Raw genomic sequence first — 17,399 nt, forward strand, 5'->3', positions numbered from 1 at the left:
GAGTCTTATATATTGCCTTTGTGTCCTGAACTTAGCTTTCAGACTAGTGATTTATATGAAAACAAACCCTCTTGGGACAAAATCTCTTCCTACTAAGCAAAAGAGAAGATTAAGAAATGCAAGTTATATCAGATACACCTTGCAGTTTTAGGCACTAGTGTGTAAAACAACTGGTGTATTGCTTTAATAAATACGTGCCAGTGGAGGGCAAAACATGTTCTTTCATTATTTTGAAGTTTTCCTACACAAATTCAGAAGGTAAATGATATGAGAGATCTGCTTTGGAGGGGGCAAACACACGAGACCAGCCTGCTATTGTGAGATTTCTGACATATGTTAAGGCATTAATTAGAAATTGATATAATTGTTTAGGTATTACCCTGCACGGGAAAACCTCTATAACGCAATGAATAAGCCTTTTTGCTTATTTTATCTTTTGTAGCTTGTGAGCTACTTTGAGACAAAATACTTTCTTTTATTTTATTAAAAACTTTCACACAAAAATGGTTATGCATTGGACAACATAATTTATACAATTTATTTTATGAATAAGCCCTACCAATGGATTAAACATGAATTGTTCGATTGTTGCTGTGACCCTTATTCCTGGGCACTTATAAATAAATATATTCCCCCGTGGCTTCACTAAACCTTTGAAAAGTACATTTGCATGCAAATCTATGAAAAGTCATATGGCAATGTCATCCTTAGTATTGCACAAGTTGTGCAGTACCATAGCAGACTGTGGAACACTGACAGCTGATGTATTGGAAGCTCCGGGCCATTTTCAGTGGGGACATCTAAAATCTGAGAGCATAAAAAGCTGAACTATGAAGTACAGAGAACAATTTTGCCATATGCAAGAGATGGACTGGATGACCTGGCAGGCCTTCCTATTAATATCTTCTGCTGATATACACAATATTCTCATAGTCACTTGCTAACTCTTACTAATATTGCCTAAGGAGTAAAATAAGTGATCCTCTGATCCAGAAAATGCAGCTGCTTACCACGTGCCAAGGGAATGGTTAGTAGCCACGAGCCTAACAGCTGTGTGTGATGGCCAGTGGTGACCATGCTGGAAGGCAGCAGGGTTGTGACTGACTCACTGTAACTTTAACCAGCACTACCTGGCTTTCAGTTGAACTGCAGCAACAGAATAACTCAAGTTATAGCCTTGTGTTACAGGTTGATGTGCTTTATATCTACCACAGAACTGTAATGGAAAAACACTTTATAGCAATTTTATTGTTCTAATAGACTATTATAGCATGAGGCTATTGTAAATAACAGTAAGAGTTAACTGAAATTAGGCTTTTTCAGTCATGAAGACATAATGTCTTTGAATGAGGTACCATATGTCAGATTTGCTGTTCTTTTCCTATGCAGAGCAAGAAATCATTTGAATACTGAATTCTTTCATCTGAAATGAGATAAGGAACCTTTCAGGCCACACAATAAAAATAATTAAAAATTATGTATATTAGCCGTTTGAGCAAAGATATTAAGCTCAATGCTTTTTGACATTTTTTTTTTTCTACTGGAAACCACAAGAGTTTTCAAAAGACAGTTTGTTTCAACAAATTTCTAGGATAAAAAAGGGCCTGCCCCTTTTATTAGCCTGAATGATGATACCCAGCCAAGCATCATGTTGTCTGTAAGACAATAGGATGATGGCACTCACTAGATAATTAACTGCTCAATATATTGTTTCAACCTACTAAGAGTTCAGTGTGCAGCTAACATCAGTACCAACATCAGGATTGGCTTCTCAGATCTTCAGCAAATGACCTTTACGTAGCAGGAGTAACTGGCAATGATTGTAGACCGTAGTCTTCAGTTTTCTGTGAATTCTGTAGCTATTGTAAGAAAATGAGAGAAAGTAAGCTCCTGAATCCAAGTCTATGTCCCTTGTGGGAAGTGCCTCTATTTTTTTAGTGCTATCCTCAGCCTGCCTGTTCTCTGCCATGATCAGCCCTTCCTGATATACCACATACCTAAACAATCTGCATCTCGTCATGGTTCCTCTTGACCTATTCTTCTTCTCCTCCATTTTCACACCTGTACGTGTCCCTTCTTTCTGGCTCCTGCAAACCTCTCCGTTATCTCTTGTCCCAGAATTCATCCTACTGTTACATTCCAGGTGCCAAGGGATACAATCCCTCTATAGCATATCCATCACAGTGATATCGTGTGTTCAAAAAAAAATAAATGCAGAGAAAATCTCTTGGCCCTTGCAGTGCACAGTGAAACATCACCAGCGTAGCCCAGTTCCTCAGTGGATGTTTCTTAACTCTTAAATACTCTACTGAGAGTATACAAATGTATTGCTTTTAGAAACTTAAGAATTAACCAAATGTTGTCAAGTTTTCTCAGGAAGAGCAGGAGGTATGGCCCTGAAACTACTTTCTGCCAATTTGAAAGTCCACGTTCAAGATATAGAGTTGCCGGGGGTTGAACCTCTTGGCTGAAATATTTGTAATGGATTCAATAGAAGGCATTTCTTCTTGTTTCCATCTCACAAATTCCCTGAAGGGGAAAAAGAAAGTCCCAAATACAAATATGTGCTACTAGGGCTAAATTATGACTGACAAGTTATAAGCAATTGAAAGTAAAGCATAGAAGGGGAAACTTCACTACAAATTTCACATACAGTACAGTGAGGTGTCTATACTATATCTTCCATGTAAAACAGTATCTTCATCTCTTTTGGAGTCATAACAGTATTAAATAAATATCTTTTTTGTCCTTAGTGTATAAGCAAAGATATCTAATTAAGTGACATCTTCCAATTGACGTAAAAAGATAGATAAGCTCCACCTCATACACCAAAGAAATTTTGAGAAGTACAAATATGTCAGATACAGACTGAAGGGTCAGACATTTAAAGATAAGTGATGGCAAGCATAATTAACCCACTTCACACTCAGAATTATTTTAAAGAACATTATAAACTTTTTAAATACTGAGTAAGTATGTATTTATTACATGACTGTTTAAAAGTCCCCAAACCTTTAGGAAACACACTGGCCAGAAAAATACTGTTGCATTATTATGGTTATGACCAAAGAAATTGAAACATTCACAGCCGATTTTGACATCAAATAGTCGAGCATAGCAGGAAGCTGCCATTGGTAATTTACATATTCACTTCTAATTGTGCCTGTGCATCATAGAGATTGTTCATATTTGCATTTGCTGCCCTCTGAACCAAGTCATTTTCCAGTGGCAAATATTCACTTTCACTGCAGGTAACTTTCATTAGTGGTAATTAAAGGACAATTTTTACTGCATTATGCTACAGGAAACAATAAATGGTTGCTGAGATTGATTAATATCTAAACTAAGTTTGAGATGTAATTAGTCTCACAGGCATGAGAGATTGTTCCTGTTATGTAATGAAAAGTAACAGGAAAGAAAAACCCTATTTATTCTGAACAGCCAATGCTTACCCTTTAAATTCTGTTGGATTGCACTAAATGGCCTGATTTGTTTTTAAATGTTCCCAACAGAGAATAGCCTCAGTCTATGTGTAATGACTTTTTGCCCTCATTATCAGCACAGTCTGTTTGGGCTCTGACTGGGACAATACCAAGGAGGATGTCAATGTTATCTTAGCATGGAAATTATTTTCTAATAGACAACTGTATCTGAGGGTTACTGTGCATCCAATCCCATTCCTTTGGCCTTCAAGGCCTATTGAAGAGACTCCTTTTCAAATACTGCTCAACCTCATAGATTCAATATTCCTTCCAATTGAAGCTCTACTATTTCACTGGGTGATGGAACAGACCCAATAACTGTAATGTGCTTTTACTTGCTAAAAAAAAAATGCTATTATGCTGTGCCTTATTTTGCGATCCAAATATTGTGCTGATAAATACTACTACTGCAGAACTGCTGTCAAATATTTATTTTTATTGGGAAAATAGCACTCTTTCTGTAGTAGCATGATGTTATCATTTAATTATTTTTTCTTTTCTCTTTTATGATGGAAAGCTGCAATTCAATGAAATATATATTTAAATGCAAAAGAGGCATACCAGTTAATCAGTACAGAATACAAATGCTTTTAATCTGCATCAAAAAAATGGTGGGGCTTAGAAAAACACCAATCTTTTAAATAGAAAGTATATAAAAGCAATTTCTATCCATGCTCACATTTCCTCAAATACAATGAAAAATTGCAATCCTCCAATTAAATTATCTCCACAATAATATATTCTTTTAAGGCTTTGCATTACACTAAGAACATTTTGATGAGTCTTTGATTTCTTTTTTATTTTGCACAAAAATGGACATACATAAATAATTTCAATTTATGAAAATGTCAAGAAACCATAGAGATAGATCAAATATTAGCTCTGAAACATTGAGAACTGAAACACAGATGTTTACTGGTTTCTGGATTTTACCCATCCAATTAATGTACAGAAAATTAGCTCTGAAGATAGGAAATAAATTAGGCTAGGGATTGCAGTTAGGTATAGCCATGAGCATGGGCTAATCAATTTTGAGGTGCGTATAAACTAGACGATAGTATTATTACAATCATCTCTCCGTTATCTGAGATCATAGGAGACTGGGAACTGATGTAGAACAGAAAAAACAGGATATTAGAGACGCTCCAAACAGAGACACTTCAGTTATGTATATAGTAAATATAGTCCAGAAGAGCTTACTAACTCTGAGTTCAGCACTAGCCAGTAGTGTCAAGACATCATTTGCAGTGTTGCATGAATTTGCAAAGCCATCCTAGGCTCTACATCTCAAGGAAGCAGTTATATTCCTGATGAATTACTCAGCTAATAAGCCCCACTAAGCCTGGGGTGGCTCTACAGGTATATGCATTCACTCTGGAATATTTCTGTTGTTGTCATAGCCTTTATCAAGTGGTGCAAAACAGAACAGAAATGGTGCTAATGGTGTTTTCAGACTTGAAGACATTTCTCAAGACCTTGAGCAGTGTTTTTTTTTCTGACTAGGGACACTCACTCCAAAGAGCTAAGCAAGTAGAGCACTGCTGACATGGGGCATCCACCTTTCAGTGCCTGCTTTCAAGTCAGGGACCCGGGAGACTTGTCTTTGGACTTGCCTTTCACTGCTAATTATCCAAATGCTACGTTTTATTGGGAAAGATGTCTCTCTGTCTGCTTTTGACCAGAAGCTCTATGCAGAGTGAAAAACTTTTCCGAGAGAAAGTTTTATTTCATATAGAAGTATTCAATAAAGTCTTCCATCTTAAAGGATTGGCATCCTCTAACAAACAGATACTTCATCAGGAAATTCCAATCTGCTCTCTAATGAGTGAGCCAAACCTGCATGGGTCTATTCAGAAAGCTGACTTTCACTCAGTGCCTACCCCTTGGAAAGGGATTGATTATTTTAATATTTAAAATACCCTCCCAAAGCCATTAAATAAAAGAAGGCCAAAACCCATTTGCTAATAAAAAGGATTACTGCCAGAAACACACCTCCTGCTTTAAGTGGTTGCTTTAAAGCCAGCCCTTCCTCTAAATGTTTTTATAGCAAAGTAGTTTAGAGTCATTTTTTTATGGGTGTAAGAAGCAAGCCGTCTTGCCATTTGTTACACAATACCCATGTTACCTGGTTTAGGTCTAGGAAGAAAGAAATGGGCCTTCTTGAGGTCCTGCTTATGTATAGCTGCATGACCAGCGTCTGAACCCTCCACTTTTGCCATGCTCTTAGGGCAGTGGATGCCTCCTCTGCCTTGCCAGTATTTTGTGGGATTAAGAAGATAAGCCTACCTTGTGATGGGCAGTTGGAAGCGATGGCAGCAGAAGGGACCTGGATCAGTACCCAGGAACAGAAGATATGGGAGGAATTCTTTGATGCAGTGAAAATGGAAAGGTAAAGTCAGGAGGCAACCTGGTGGCCAGAGGCTGAGCTGAGAAAGATGAAAGAATGAAGACCAAAACAAAAGAGGCCAAAGGAACAGGGGATCCGGCAGAGCATGGGAGGGGAATAACTGAGATGACAGACTGAGAAAAGAGTAGTGGGAGTGAGAGAAAAGGAAGGATTGCTGACACGAGAGCACTGCTGAGGAGCAAAGATAAGCACACAGGAGGGATGAAGAGGAGAGAGTTTTATGAAAAATGAGGTTGAGGCAGAAGGCAAATCCTGCAAGTGAAAATATATTAGAGGAGAAAGGTCATGTCAAAATAGAGTAAAACTATTTATTTTTGTACTGCTCTTATCTTGTGCATTCTCGAAGCTGCAATTTTGAATCTTATTATATTTGTGCTCTCCAGCAGCTCAGGCTGCCTAGCAATGCCTGGCTGGCGTATGTTGGCTCTGTCGCACAGAGCTCACCGGCTGCCTAGCAACTGGCAGGGGGGGTGCAATGGGGTCCCTGAACCAGGCTCAGGGATGCAGCCCTACTCTAAACACCCCTGCTCCCACGGCAAGGCAGGAGGGAGCATCTCCAGTTGTTACAGCTGTAATGAAAACCTTAAAAATATTAATTGGAATAAAGGGCACGTGGAGATGCCCACGAGAGTGCAAAGAGCCTGACAAATTGTCTCTGAGAAATGGGAACAGCCCCCCCATTCATCTCTGCAATACTCAGACACCCAGTGTTGATAACTGAAATATCAATATGGTTAATTATTCTGGTTCTTAAGTAAGACTCTGTGGGCAGGATGTGAAGCACAGGAAAGCTAACCAACACAGCTATGTAGCTTCTTGAGCAGCTACTTCTAATTTGTAGGAAATACCAAAAAGGTAACTTCTAGTCCCAGGAGAAAACCATTAAAGGTATAGCATTAAGTATTCACTCAAGACTGTCCCAGTACAGCCACACTTGTGTAACTATATCACTGTAATCAACAAAAATTTTCTTACCAGAACATGAGACTTGGCGTTTGGCAGTAGAGCTGATGTGGCTGATCTGAACAGGCCCTGTGTCTTTCGTGCTTCCAGCTGCCCCCTCAGATCCCCCATTTCCCTTTCCATTGCACTGTCAAAAGTGCTTGTGAGGCTAAATGACCGAATCAGGAATTTATCCAGCTGAGAAACAGTTTAACAAAAAAATAAAGAGACACCGAGAGAGGTATATAAGCACATTTTACTCTGAATGGGATCTCATTCAGGTGATCGTTTGGGTGGAGCTTGAAAAGCATCACTACATTTTTTCCCCTACCGGTCCAGCTGCTCCAGACAGGAAAATTTTAATTCCCAGCTCTCTTGCACAGTTGAAGTATCTCAAGTAGTTGGTTAACTATTCCTTCTAATCAGCAGTGGATTGTCTGGAGCAATGGCAAAGTGTGATAATTAAAAAAAAACCGAACAGAATAAAGTAGTTTCTAAAGAAAAACCCAATGCATGCAGTTCAGATGCACACTAGTGTCCTCAGCAAAGGTCAGCTCAAGTCCAAGGTTTATTTGCTCTAGCTCCATGCTGGTTCTGCTAGATTTGGCCAGGACTTGCATAGTTACCTGAGTATGTCTGTGCTTTCAAGTACTTTGGAATTGCTTGGTGTACACACCATGCACACTCATGGAGCCAGGTTGGGTCTATTGCATCTGAGTCAATAAACCCTCTGGGAACCTCAGACATGAGGAACACACCGCAAAGACACTCAGGTGACTCAGAGAGTCATTTTGAAAGCAAGAGGGCTAGCACAGGGTAGGAGCTAATAAGCCTGCTGATCTAACTACCATGCCTGCACCACGATTCCCAGTGTGTCTCGCATTCTTTGGTTACATGGCATGAAATTAAAAAGTCTTGCTGGAGTTGACCTTGCTCAGTGTGGAGCCAGTTTGGGTGTTTCTGGATCTACAATGGGTCAATCTACCAGGCATCGGAATAACTCCCGGCTGTGCCAGGAAGGCTGAAGAACAATCACAATGCAGATGTCACAAGGTGGCGCTCTTTGACGCGGTCTTCCTAGGTCTTCTTGAGTTGCGAGCACATTTTGATGTACAGTTGGTAGGTTTTTTGGTTTGTGCAAGGCCTTTTGGGTCGAGATCTGCTGGAGGAAAACTGGTTGTAAGCCCTCCTGGAGCCTCTGCTCTATTGCTTGAGGCAGGTACGTTTCCTGGGAGCCAGCACTGCTCCGCTCAGCTGCTGTCTTGCCACCTGCTTGTGGGACTAGGTTGCTGGTCAAAGTGAACCACAATACACTGTTTTTTTCTCATACTGAAAAAGTTGATGTGCAAGGCCCCACACATCTGCCATCTCTTGATACAGGGGCAGCAATAACATTTTAAAAAGAGTCGACAACAGTTGTGCTGCATTTGAGGATGTTAACAGCTTCCATGAAGTCAGTTTGTGATCTGTAGGCAATTACAGACTCATCCAAACCAATGGGTGTTAAGCAATTTGCAGCCAGACTGAATAGAGAAATCAAATTTGTCTTTGTATTACGATAGCTGGAAACAAGAAGTCATTGCCTGAGATGGTTTCTGATCACACTTGCCCTGGGACCCATTAAAAGCTTGTCTATAACTCAATACTCCTGCAGATAAAATTTAATTATTTTACATTAAAAGAGTACTTGGAATCCAAAATAAAATGTTTTATTGGAAATTACATGCTGTCCTAAAGAGAGTTATTGAAGCCAGTTTGGAAACAATTTTGCTAAGCTGCCAAATGAATTAACCATCAGAAAGCAGCAATGTAGATGCATTTCTATCCCACCACAAGTGCTGCAAATTTACCAGCTCCTTCCTCTGCTGTCCCAGACAGCACTCAAATATCTTTCTTAGCACCTGCCTAGCTGTTCCCAGACAGGGGGTGGGGTTTTTTTTTGTAACTCCAGCTGCAAAGACCTTCCAAGGCCCACTGGTCATTCACAGGTTCCTTACCATTCATCCTCACTTCCACAGTTCTAGACTGAGATGCTGGAGTTTGATGACCTCAAAGGGGAAGAGAGGTCTATTTTTCCTCTCTCCATCCTGATTTGGAGACATCAGCAGGTATAGCAAAGGATCCTGACCAGAACAGTTTTCAGTGCTGCAAACAGAAGATAGACTCTAAAGGACATGCAAAATACCCCATGATTACGCAGAGATGAGTCAGTCTGCTCCTACTATAATGTGTTTGAGAGTATTTTTTTTTCTGAAACGTGCTGACTTTTCACCGCTGTGGGTTTCTCTGGGACCACTACTAAAACGCAAAGACTGATACCAGTTGTGTTTGTAACTGCGTCCACACAGCACACAAAGCCAACGCATGAATAATGGGCCTTGGAGACAGCTTTTTCTGGGCCTGTTACTCATTGCAAAGGCAGGCTTGGACGTCCCAGTGTAAAAGCCACCTGCTGTTATTGGCTTTTCTTCTGGTATGATCACAGAAACAGAATTTTGCTTACCAAAAAAAAACCCCACATAGAAGAAAGATTGTATTAAATAATCACCAGACCCTTATCTTCCATCCTTTTGCAACAACTAGAGGAGGCCCTGAACGATGATTAACAACTGAGGTAGAAGAGTGGCAGGAATAATGTATTTACCTCAGACAAATATTTAAGTTCTTATGAAACTAAACCCAGAAAAATGTTAATTGTCAATTATTACTCCTGGGAAGGCTTTCACAATGATCTACACAGCTTAGATTCTGTATTTCTCCCTCCCACTCACGATACCCCCCTGGGAAGGGACTAATTGCCCCTAATTGTAATGTCCCTATCATTTTTACCAATTTTATTGTAATCTTACAAATTTCTAGCCTGACAGGAGGCCGTATAACCAGGGCTGCTTTTCCCTTCCAGACCCTCTTGGCTTCTCCTGGAGAGAGGCGTTGCCTCACGGCAGCACTGGTGGGGCTGACCGGTTGTTTGGGGTTTTTTTGTTTGGTTTTTTTGAGGGAGGCCGGGGAAGAACACAATGGCCTCCCCTCGCCTCCAGGCGCCCACAAGGACAGTCCGACGGTCCGACAACCCTGCTGCTTCCCTCCCGCCGCTCTTCGCAGCGGCCGGCCTTCGGCTGGCGACCTCTGGGCACCGCCATCTCCCCTCGGCGGCCGAGGGCGGCAGCCATGAACAGCGACCGCCCCGCCTCACCCCGCGCATGCGCCCTGCACAGCACGACGCTGCCTACAGCTCCCGGCTTCCTTTGCAAAGTGGGTGTGGTTTTTTCTTTTTTTTTTTTTTTCTTTTTTTTTTTTTTTTTCCCCTCCCCTCGGAGGGGGAAGGATGGGTGGGGAAAGTGAGAGCTCACGAAAGCGAGGCGAGGAGGAATCCCACAATACCAGGCGGGTTGCGAGCCCGGCGCTGCTGCTGTCTCTTTAATGCAAGAGGAAGCGATGCGGAGGGGTGGAAAATGGCAGAGTTGCAGATGTTGCTAGAGGAGGAAATCCCTTCTGGCAAGCGGGCTCTGCTCGAGAGCTACCAAAACCTCACTCGAGTCGCCGACTACTGCGAAAACAACTACATCCAGGTGAGAGGCGGCGAGGCAGCGCACGGGGGCCGGCGGTTGGGCGGGGAAGCTCGGCTGGGCTCGGCTCGGGCTCTCTGGTGCGGGCGGCGGGGCCGGAGCCGCCTGAGGGGCAGCGCGGCGCCCGGCTGCCCCCGCCGCGGCTCCCCGCCCCGCAGCCATTCCCTCGGGTTTGGCTTTTCTTTCAACTTTTACAGCCGAACGACCGGGTTTCCCTCCCCCCCGCCCCGCTCCAGAGGGGAAGGGAGGGGGTTATTATGTCAGTCCGGCTGGGAGGGTGTGTCTTTTTTTTTTTTTTTTTTTTTTTCTTCTCCTCTGTATTTATTTATTATGAGTCACATCCCGGAGATCTCCCTGGGCCGGGGTGGGGGTTGAGTGGGGCGTGAGGGCCGCCGAGCCTCTCCCTGTGGCCAGCTCAGAGCCAGTATCTCAGGTTTTCCCCCTCGCTTCCCGGCGGCGCGGCTCCCTCCGGGGGAAGCCGGCGGGCCCCGGTGCGGCGGTTGGTGACGGTTGCTGAGGCGGGCCGTTCCGCGCGCCCTCCGCGCCTCACGTGGAGCGCGGGTGCCGGGCGGTCCCTCCACCGCGCTCCGCCAGAGCCGCGCCGGCAGCGCGGGGCCGCCATCCGCAGCGGCGCGGCGGGCGTGCGGGGAGCGGAAGGGGCCCCGCACACCAGTGACATCACGTAATTCAGTCACCGGGGGCGGGGGGAGCGCAGGGGGATCCGCGGTGGGAACCAGGCACCGGGGGCTCCTCGGCGAGGCGGAGGGAACGGCGCTGAGGGCCCGCGTCGCCGCAGGGAGCGGTGTGCGGGGGCAGGGAGCTGCCCGTGTGCAGGCACCGCTGTGTGAGCGTGAGCTGGTGTTTCAAAATGGCAATCCGTGCCTCTCGCAGGCTCCGCAGTTCAAACACCCGATAACAATCGTTTCAGACCGGGGCCCCGATGCTGGAAGAGGCTCCGTGTCTCCACCGGTCGGTGTGGATTTTTTTTTTTTCCCTTAGATTGCCAGGACTTCTCGGCCTTGGCTTGAAGTCTGTTTTTGTGAAGCTACTTCAAGCACGATTTGCTCTTCTTATTTTTTTCAGGATTTGCAGTGCCTAACTCTGTAAGTCTATATTTGTAGTCATACTGATGTAGATATGGAACCATCCAGAGATGCTCAAATTCACCTGGGTTTTTTTAGTAAAAAAAATTGAAAAGGAAAAGCAAATAAACTCCACTTTACTTACTAGATAGCTTGTAAAGTGAACTTGTTGAATCTAATCCTAAACTGCCTGTGATTAGTATTTAGTACAGGTTATTAAATTGTCTAGCATCCATCTTTATTGGTAAGCTCTCTTACTGTTTTTAGTAATGGAGCAGCAAATTTTGAAAACACAGCTTTTGTAATATGAAGTTAAATATTTTTTAAAAAATACCTGCTTGGATTAAAACTGCTCTAACAAGCCATGTTTTTAAGATTTTTTTTTTTTTTTTTTTTGGTGGTAGGTGAGGTAGTATGAGTTAATGTCTGTTTACCCTTCTGAGTTGTTTGCTCCACCCAAACAAAACTGCTGATATAAATGCTTCTAAGAGGCGAGGTTAATTTGGTTTTACTCATGGGAAATATGACAAATACATGAGCATGGTAATTGCAGTACAAGTTTTGACCTGTCTCCTGCTCCCGACTTTTTTCCTGTGTCAGAAAGTTACAGAGAATCTTCAGTTACATCATTTTCTTCAGAGTCCTGAAACTTGTATTTTCTTTCTTCAAGCAAACAAACCAAAAACCTGAACACTCGAGCTAGTCCCTATACGGTCATTTGGAGTAGCTTTTCTTTTCTTTTAATTTGATAGCTCATTTTCACCTCAAGTATCAAGGTCAGCTGGATATGGGATTGGTACAGTCTGTTTTATCTGTGTACAGCTGTGTTTACCCCTTTTGAAAGGATGCTGGAATTCTAAAATTCCTAATGAGGACTTGTGCATCAGCTTTGAAAAATGTATACCCCGCTTGTATTTACACACATTGTTCCTTTACTCTGTAGAAGTGGCAAATATATTGATAAAATTATATGTTTTGGTTTTTTTTTTTTAAATGTGTGTTGGAGGTGTTTTTTTTTTAATCAGCACTTTATACAAAGCCATCTGCTCTCCAGTTGGACTACTGAACAGATTATACTTCCAGTGCCTGTGGTGGGGCCACTGCAGGATTAGGCAATATGACAGGGGCACTGGGTTATGAGATTTGGGAGCATGTGCATATTGTGGGATAGGAAGGAGGAAAGGAGAGGGAAGAGGCTTAACCAATACATAATACAAAGTGTTTGTATTTAATGTAATTGAACATTTTATAAAAAAAGGCAGGCCGGAACAGAGAACCTGGCCATGAAGTGAATGTTGAAATAGTTCAGAAGTAGCTACACATCATAACTGCGTAGTACATAACTGATTCAATCTGGTCTCTTTGAGTTTGGATAGCTTTGAATTTGGAGAGTTTTCTCACTTCCTGTGTGAAAGGCTATGTGCTTCTTAGTAGGAAAACTTACTGTGTGCTGTGACCCACTCTGCATTGTGGCATTAAGGTGGGACAAGTTTGACTATTCTGAGTACTGGTACTAACAATTTATAGTAATTGCCATAGGACTCAGCTATTTATTCAGAACTCTTGATGTTCTCAGTCTTATGTTTTATATTCTTTGCTCACTTAAGCAGGAAAGTAATTTCCCATCCCCAATATTGCCATATTCAAATTATATCTGTATTTTTGGCTCTGAAAGCATAGGAATCTTGTTTTATCTATTTCACTTAATCTGGGAATAACTCTGCTAAAATTTCAGTCACACTGATTTTTTTGAAGATAACTTGTCTTTGATGTCTTTAGGGACTCCTTAAAAAAAAAAATCACCTGGTTAGAAGTTGTCTCCTTAATGGTAAATGTAGTTCTATTGACAGAAAGTGTCCTTTTACTGAAGCATTTAGGAAAGATGACAGCATTTGCAACTCAGGTTGAAAATCGCTGCTCTTAGAAAGGTGGGAAGCAGTTGCTTGCTAAGGTAAATTGTATTACTGCCTAGCATTCTGATTTATTCACAGTTTGCACTCCAGACCATATGTATTCTGGTTATCTAGAAAGCTTATCTGATAGGAAGGGAAAAGAATTCGGGGGAAGCAGAGCAATTAAGTTTTTAAGGATCTGCAGTGCTAAAAGGAAAGTACAGTATGGTAGCAGTCTTAGTGAGGACGGGAGAGAGAGAGGGGGAGACAGAAAAAAAGGAAAGGAAACTAAATGTAGAAGTAGTAACTGGAGGAAGCTGTGATGTTATTGGTGGGGATTTTGGCTTTGATTAGAAGGAAGAAGGCATTATAAGTACATTACTGTACGTAATGTGTAACAGGATACAAAATCTGTTATGTTTCTGGTTGAAGCTTTAGTGACAAGCAGGTAGAAAATTAGATTCTGGTTTTCTTTTAGATAAGAGACTTAAACTCTGAACAGTTTTAAGAGCAGATTTTGAACCTTGAATCTTTGACTGAAACCATGTGTTTGTCTCCTGAAGTAAGTTTTCTTAAATATAGAGAAATTATATTTTTCTTAATTTTTTTTTCTGTCACCCTTTAGAATCCTGATATGACTCTGTTCTCTTGTGATGGAGACATTTGCTTGTGTATTGGCTTACCTTTATAACAATACTCAGGTTAAGCAAGGAGAGGAGTGGTAAAACTGTCTTATAATAGAAATAAATGAAACTTCTTCATAGATGCCGTATAAATGTAAATTCTGGTACCTCATGCCTTCCCCAAATCTTTTTGCCTGCAAATAAAGTCTTGGGCTAGCCCCTTTCAGTATGCATGTAACTGTGAAAGGTTATCTGAAAATCTATAGCATAAAGCTAAAGATACTAGTGAGGAATCTCATTGGTATCCTAAGGAGTGTGAACTGCATCAGCACTAATACAGAAGTAACATATGGAGTTAAAGCACTGACAGTTCTAATTATCATTCTTCAGCTGAAAATATTAACTTCCAGAGATATTCTCCAGTCAGTTTCCTGTCTGAATTAAATTAATTTTCAATTTTTAATGAACTTATTTACAATAACTAGCTTATGAGGCATTAGAATGACACAGGAAACCAGCGTCTCCAGTGTTACTGCACTGATTATTTCCTTTTGAACAACTTCAGTTGGCTGGTGTAGCACAGAGAGGCCTCTCTGTGCTGTAAAGCACTGCTTACAACTCTCCCCTACTGTCTAAATTGAATGTTTCTTATAGTCTTGTTTATGCATAGGCAGATACATAGTTTTCAGTGGTCTCTTTTGCTTCTAGACCACTTGGGAAGATCCATTTGTAATTTTTTTTTTTTAAGCTCAAATATTGTTTTAATATGACTGAGAACCTCGAAGTGAATAGCTTGGAATATGTACTACTTCTGTAAATTCTGATCTTGGTGGTCTCTAGTGGGTAGACTTAGCAGCTTTAGAAAATAAATTAAATGAAAGACCTTTTAAGGAAGTAAGTGCTATGTTGCCTAAATGTGTGGGTTTTTTTTTTTTTTTTTCTTGTGGTGTTATTTCCTTCTGTAGCTTCCAACTAGTATGTGGAAACTGAGTTGTGAGTTAACAAGCTATTCTGGGTAAAACAGACAAAAGCAGGGACAGATTTCAGTTTGACTGCTATTACAAAAAATTTAGTCTCTTTCCAGTTGGTAGAAAAGTAAGTGTGTGGGCTTGAGCAGAAGTGTTGCATGCAAAAAGTTTCAGAGTTTCATATAGGAATGCTTTCTGTTTGATAGGTGTGATGTTCTGCCCTTCCTGTACAGTAGACAGTACATATTGGAAAGGAAATAACTTTTTTAGTGCTGTTTCTTTTTCCTTGAATATTGGTAACTGATCTGACATCAGTTTCATTGTCTGCTCTATGGAAAGTGGTGTAGCTTAGTTCATTACAAAGAAATTCACTCAGAATGTCTAATTAAGGAAATGACCTGCTTTAAAAGGATAAATGTTTTAAATTGTCACTAATATAAATCTTTTACATGCTGCGAGAACTTGTGTGCTTTCATGTTCATAGGTTAATTAGTTTTTATTGAGAGTACAGTTATTTCCCCCTCCACACCCTCCCCTTTCACTGCTAAATTTGCAACATTTTACAAAATAAGCAAATTAAGCTAGTTCACTTTCTGTTACACAGAAATATAATTCAAAATCAGAGAGCTTGAGAGCAACAAGATAAAATATGAATGTACTGTCCACTATGCTTTGTAGGCTTACATCGTATTCTATAAGAAGAGATGTTAGCTTATATTTTTAAAGACTGTTCTTTTTTAAGGGGTTTTAAGCAAGTGTTTGGCATCAGTATAAAAGGCGCTGGCTGTTCTGTGTGTGTGGTTTTAAAAAAAAAAAAAAAACAAACTTGAGTACAGGTTTGTAGGCTAGGCTTGTAGCTCCATGCCTTGTATAGGTCTTCTGTGCCAGTGCATTGTCTGTGTTTTGGTAAATACAGCTGTATATGTATTTAGCTTGAAAGCAGCAAGGAGATAACAGCGCAGCTTCACTGAACCCGCAAGTGATTACTCTGCATATACAGGAAAGGGATCCTAGAGTGTTGTATGTCTGGTTTGTGTCCAAGGAAGGTAGATGATAGGAGTCCAGCTTTTTCAAATTTAAGATGTTTCCATTAATTTTGGTACATTTGGTTTAAGAAACCAGCAAGATGTCGGCTGCTCTTCCTGCTCCATTTTTTGTTAGTATTTCAGCAGATGATTGTCAACACTGTGCTACCTTTAATCAGGCAGAGTAAAGTGGATTGGGATAAGCTTTTACGGGTGCATACTGCTTCTTCCACAAAGGAAGTGCTGTCCACTCCCTTCCATTCGCACATATGTTAGAAGGAAGGAGCTTGCAAATTGTCTGTCAGTGTGTGTTAAGCGTGATCCTTGCTCTCTGTGCTGCTCTCCCTGTGCCCAGCCCTGTGGAACTGCTGGAAGAAAGAAAGATGACATGCGTAAGAGGAGCAACTCTCTAATCCTTACCTCCCTCTGGATCTCTGGGAGCTCGTTGCAGTAAGTAGCTCTTATGGTAAAGAGAAAATAGATGGGCCTTGAGGAGGGCTCATAAAGTGGATCATGTTGTAATGAAGGCAAGAGTACAGGAGCAGGCTGTGTATATGTAGGAAGAGGGCAAAGTTCTGGTTAGTATCTATGTTACTGATCTAAGTTTAACAACTGAAAACTCCAAACTGAACCAAAAAAACTGATACAACTTCCCAATATCTTTTGTTTAGTATTTTAAACTGTCTTTGTTTTGCAGAAGCATAAATGGAGGCATAGAATTTATAACTGTCTTGTGGAAGGTCATATAGGGACGTGCTGTCAGATTTGGGAACAGAACCTGATTGTTTGGACTCCAGTGCTGTGCACAAGGGTTTCCCCATCCCCCTTTCCAAATTGGCTCTGTTACACTACAACACAGCAAAGGGTGCATATTTGCAGAAATGCAGAGACAGCGCCCACAGAGAGTGCAATGAATCCGTTGCGGAAACATGCACCTGAAACCATCATTGAACTCATTAACAGCAATTTTTAAGAGTTTTACGTATGTCCTCTCATAAGAACCTTGAGATTCAAATTTTTGGCTTTGCAAACTTCTAGAGTTACATAACGCTCACAGTACTGTCTCTCTTCGTGTTGGTGGGTCTTTCTATCTTGGCAGAGGCACTAGAAGATATTGCTCTCTTTCTTGTTAGCGAAAGCAGTCTGTGGTTGATGGTTCTGGTGACTGAAATCTTACTTCTCTGCAGAACAAGAGTGGCAGCTGTGTGGATGAAGTGTCAGTTCTGCTGTAACAGGACATCCTTGAGGGATAAGAGGCTATCTTACTCTCTCTGTGTCTGTATTAAATCCTTAATTAGTAACTTGGAGTCAAAAAGAGCATGATGTGGTTTCTATTTGTTGTTACTTGGAGGGAAATGACTTGTGGGCCCTCAGTTACTCAGTGTCCAGGCTTGTTCATAATTACCCAAATG

The 17,399-nt window shown here is 41.4% G+C and overlaps 1 protein-coding gene across 12 annotated transcripts in view; it reads left to right on the plus strand.

Annotated features, from left to right (window-relative positions):
- Nucleotides 1-10,155: 10,155 nt before the first annotated feature.
- The window catches only part of ABI1 (abl interactor 1), an 81,309-nt gene continuing 74,065 nt past the window's right edge, over nucleotides 10,156-17,399 (plus strand). For 10 of the 12 annotated variants that reach the window (XM_086742122.1, XM_086742125.1, XM_086742129.1 and 7 more), the window contains exon 1: nucleotides 10,156-10,400. In XM_086742122.1, coding sequence (XP_086598248.1) covers nucleotides 10,284-10,400 — 117 coding nt within the window. In that variant the 5' untranslated portion in view covers nucleotides 10,156-10,283. The remainder of the gene's footprint in view (nucleotides 10,401-17,399) is intronic. The other 2 variants (XM_086742128.1, XM_086742130.1) reach the window with 1 other exon arrangement.

Source organism: Chlamydotis macqueenii, chromosome 2 (assembly GCF_036417535.1).
Source record: "Chlamydotis macqueenii isolate bChlMac1 chromosome 2, bChlMac1.mat, whole genome shotgun sequence".
NCBI classification, from domain to species: domain Eukaryota; kingdom Metazoa; phylum Chordata; class Aves; order Otidiformes; family Otididae; genus Chlamydotis; species Chlamydotis macqueenii.